The sequence below is a fragment of the Neofelis nebulosa genome, chromosome 9 (genome assembly GCF_028018385.1).
Source record: "Neofelis nebulosa isolate mNeoNeb1 chromosome 9, mNeoNeb1.pri, whole genome shotgun sequence".
NCBI classification, from domain to species: Eukaryota; Metazoa; Chordata; class Mammalia; order Carnivora; family Felidae; genus Neofelis; species Neofelis nebulosa.
Genome location: NC_080790.1, coordinates 110,702,406 through 110,704,448, shown reverse-complemented (window position 1 = coordinate 110,704,448; position 2,043 = coordinate 110,702,406). Strand labels below are relative to the sequence as shown.

The 2,043-nt window shown below is 43.2% G+C and overlaps 1 protein-coding gene across 1 annotated transcript; it reads left to right on the top strand.

Annotated features, from left to right (window-relative positions):
• Window positions 1–860: 860 nt before the first annotated feature.
• On the top strand, window positions 861–1,753 carry LOC131486246 (L-lactate dehydrogenase B chain-like). Its single transcript, XM_058686362.1, has 2 exons — window positions 861–946; window positions 1,195–1,753. Exons 1-2 carry the CDS (start codon window positions 861–863, stop codon window positions 1,751–1,753), a joined length of 645 nt encoding a protein of 214 aa, XP_058542345.1.
• Window positions 1,754–2,043: the final 290 nt, after the last annotated feature.

The following is a 2,043-nucleotide window of genomic DNA, read 5'->3' as shown; positions in this document are numbered from 1 at the left end:
CTCTTGCTCACTCTCTGTCTCGGTCTCTGTGTCTCTCAAAAATAAATAAATATCAAAAAATTAAAAAGAAATTAAAAACGCCAAAGGACATTATCAAAAAACTGAAAAAACAACCTACATATGGGATAAAATTTTTGCAAATTATACACCTGATAGCAGTCTAGTATCCCAATTATGTAAAAAATTCTCACACAATAAAAGGTAAGCAACCCAACTTAAAAATGGACACAATAGGGGCGCCTGGGTGGCGCAGTCGGTTAAGCGTCCGACTTCAGCCAGGTCACGATCTCGCGGTCCGTGAGTTCGAGCCCCGCGTCAGGCTCTGGGCTGATGGCTCGGAGCCTGGAGCCTGTTTCCGATTCTGTGTCTCCCTCTCTCTCTGCCCCTCCCCCATTCATGCTCTGTCTTTCTCTGTCCCAAAAATAAATAAAAAACGTTGAAAAAAAAAATTAAAAAAAAAAAAATGGACACAATAGACATCTTTCCAAGGAAGATAAATATGCGGCCAACAAACACAGGAAAAGATGCTCAATTTTAATTAGTTAGAAAAATGCAAATTCAAACCACAAGGAGGTGCCACTTCACACCCACTACGGTGGCTATAATAATAATAAAAAGTATTGGTGAGAACTTGAAGAAATTGAATGGTTTGTACATTGCTGGGGAGAATACAGAATGGTTGGGCCACTTACAGTTCGGTAGCTCCTCAAAAGATTAAACATAAAATTACCATATGGCCCTATAATTTCACCCTTGGGTCTATATGAAAAAACTGAAGCAGACCCTGCATCCAAGGAGATGCACATGGATGACATTGTCTTCTTCGCGTGACTCTTACAGCCGTCTCTCTCCCAGGCACAATGGCAACTCTTGAGGAAAAACTGATTGCACCAGTTGCAGATGAGGAAACTGTCCCAAACAATAAGACCACTGTAAGGGTACCTGGGTGGCTCAATCAATTAAGCATCTGACTTCGGCTCAGGCCATGTTTTTGTGGCTCGTGAGTTCGAGCCCCGCGTCGGGCTCTATGCTGACAGCTCAGAGCCTGGAGCCTGTTTCCAATTCTGTGTCTGCCTCTCTCTCTGCCCCTCCCCAGTTCATGCCATGTTCGTCTCTCTCCCAAAAATAAATAAACATTAAAAAAAATTTTTTAATTAAAAAAAAAAAAACCACTGCAGTGTCCTGTCCAACAGAACAAGTCGATATGGCATGTGCCATCAGCGTTCTAGGAAAGTCTCTGGTTGATGAACTTGCCCTTGTGGATGTTTTGGAAGATAAACTCAAAGGAGAAACGATGCATCTGCAACATGGGAGCTTATGTTTTCAGACACCTAACATTATGGCAGATGAAGATTACTCTGTGATTTCCAATTCTAAGACTGTGGTGGTAACTGCAGGAGTCCTCCAGCAGGAGGGAGAGAACCATCTCAATCTGGTGCAGAGGAATATTAATGTCTTCAAATGTATTATTTCTCAGCTAGTCAAGTACAGTCCTGACTCCACCATAATTGAGGTTTCTAGCCCAGTGGATATTCTCACATATGTTACCAGGGAATTAAGTGGACTACCCAAGCACCATGTGATTGGAAGTGGGTGTAATAATCTGAATTCTGCTAGATTTTGTTGTCATGTGGCTGAAAAAGTTGGCATCCATCCCAGAAGTTGCCGTGGATGGATTTGGGGAGAACATGGCAACTCAAGCGTGTCTGGGTGGAGTGGAGTGCATGTGGAGGGGTTTCTCTCCAGGAACTGAATCCAGACTTGGGAGGAGGCAGTAGCAGTGAAACTTGGAAGAAATGTTGAAAGTACCTATGACGTCATCAAGCTAAAAGGATATACCAACAGGGCTACTGGATCAAGTGTGACTGATCTCACTGAATCCATGTTGAAAAACCTATCCAGGATTCATCCGATGTCAACAATGGTGAAGGAAATGTATGGCACTGAGAACGAAGTCTTCCTGAGCCTTCCGTGTTTCCTGAATGCTCAGGGATTAACCAGCGTTACCAACTGGAAGCTGAAGGATGATTTAAGGGGCAGAGA

What these genes read in the sequence shown, in the direction of transcription:
- LOC131486246 (XM_058686362.1), top strand. Translation starts at nt 861, where the DNA reads ATGGCAACTCTTGAGGAAAAACTGATTGCACCAGTTGCAGATGAGGAA. An exon ending in ACCACTGTAAGGGTACCTGG is followed by an intron (nt 947 to 1,194) that starts GTGGCTCAATCA and finishes CTGTCCAACAGA; the next exon opens with ACAAGTCGATATGGCATGTG.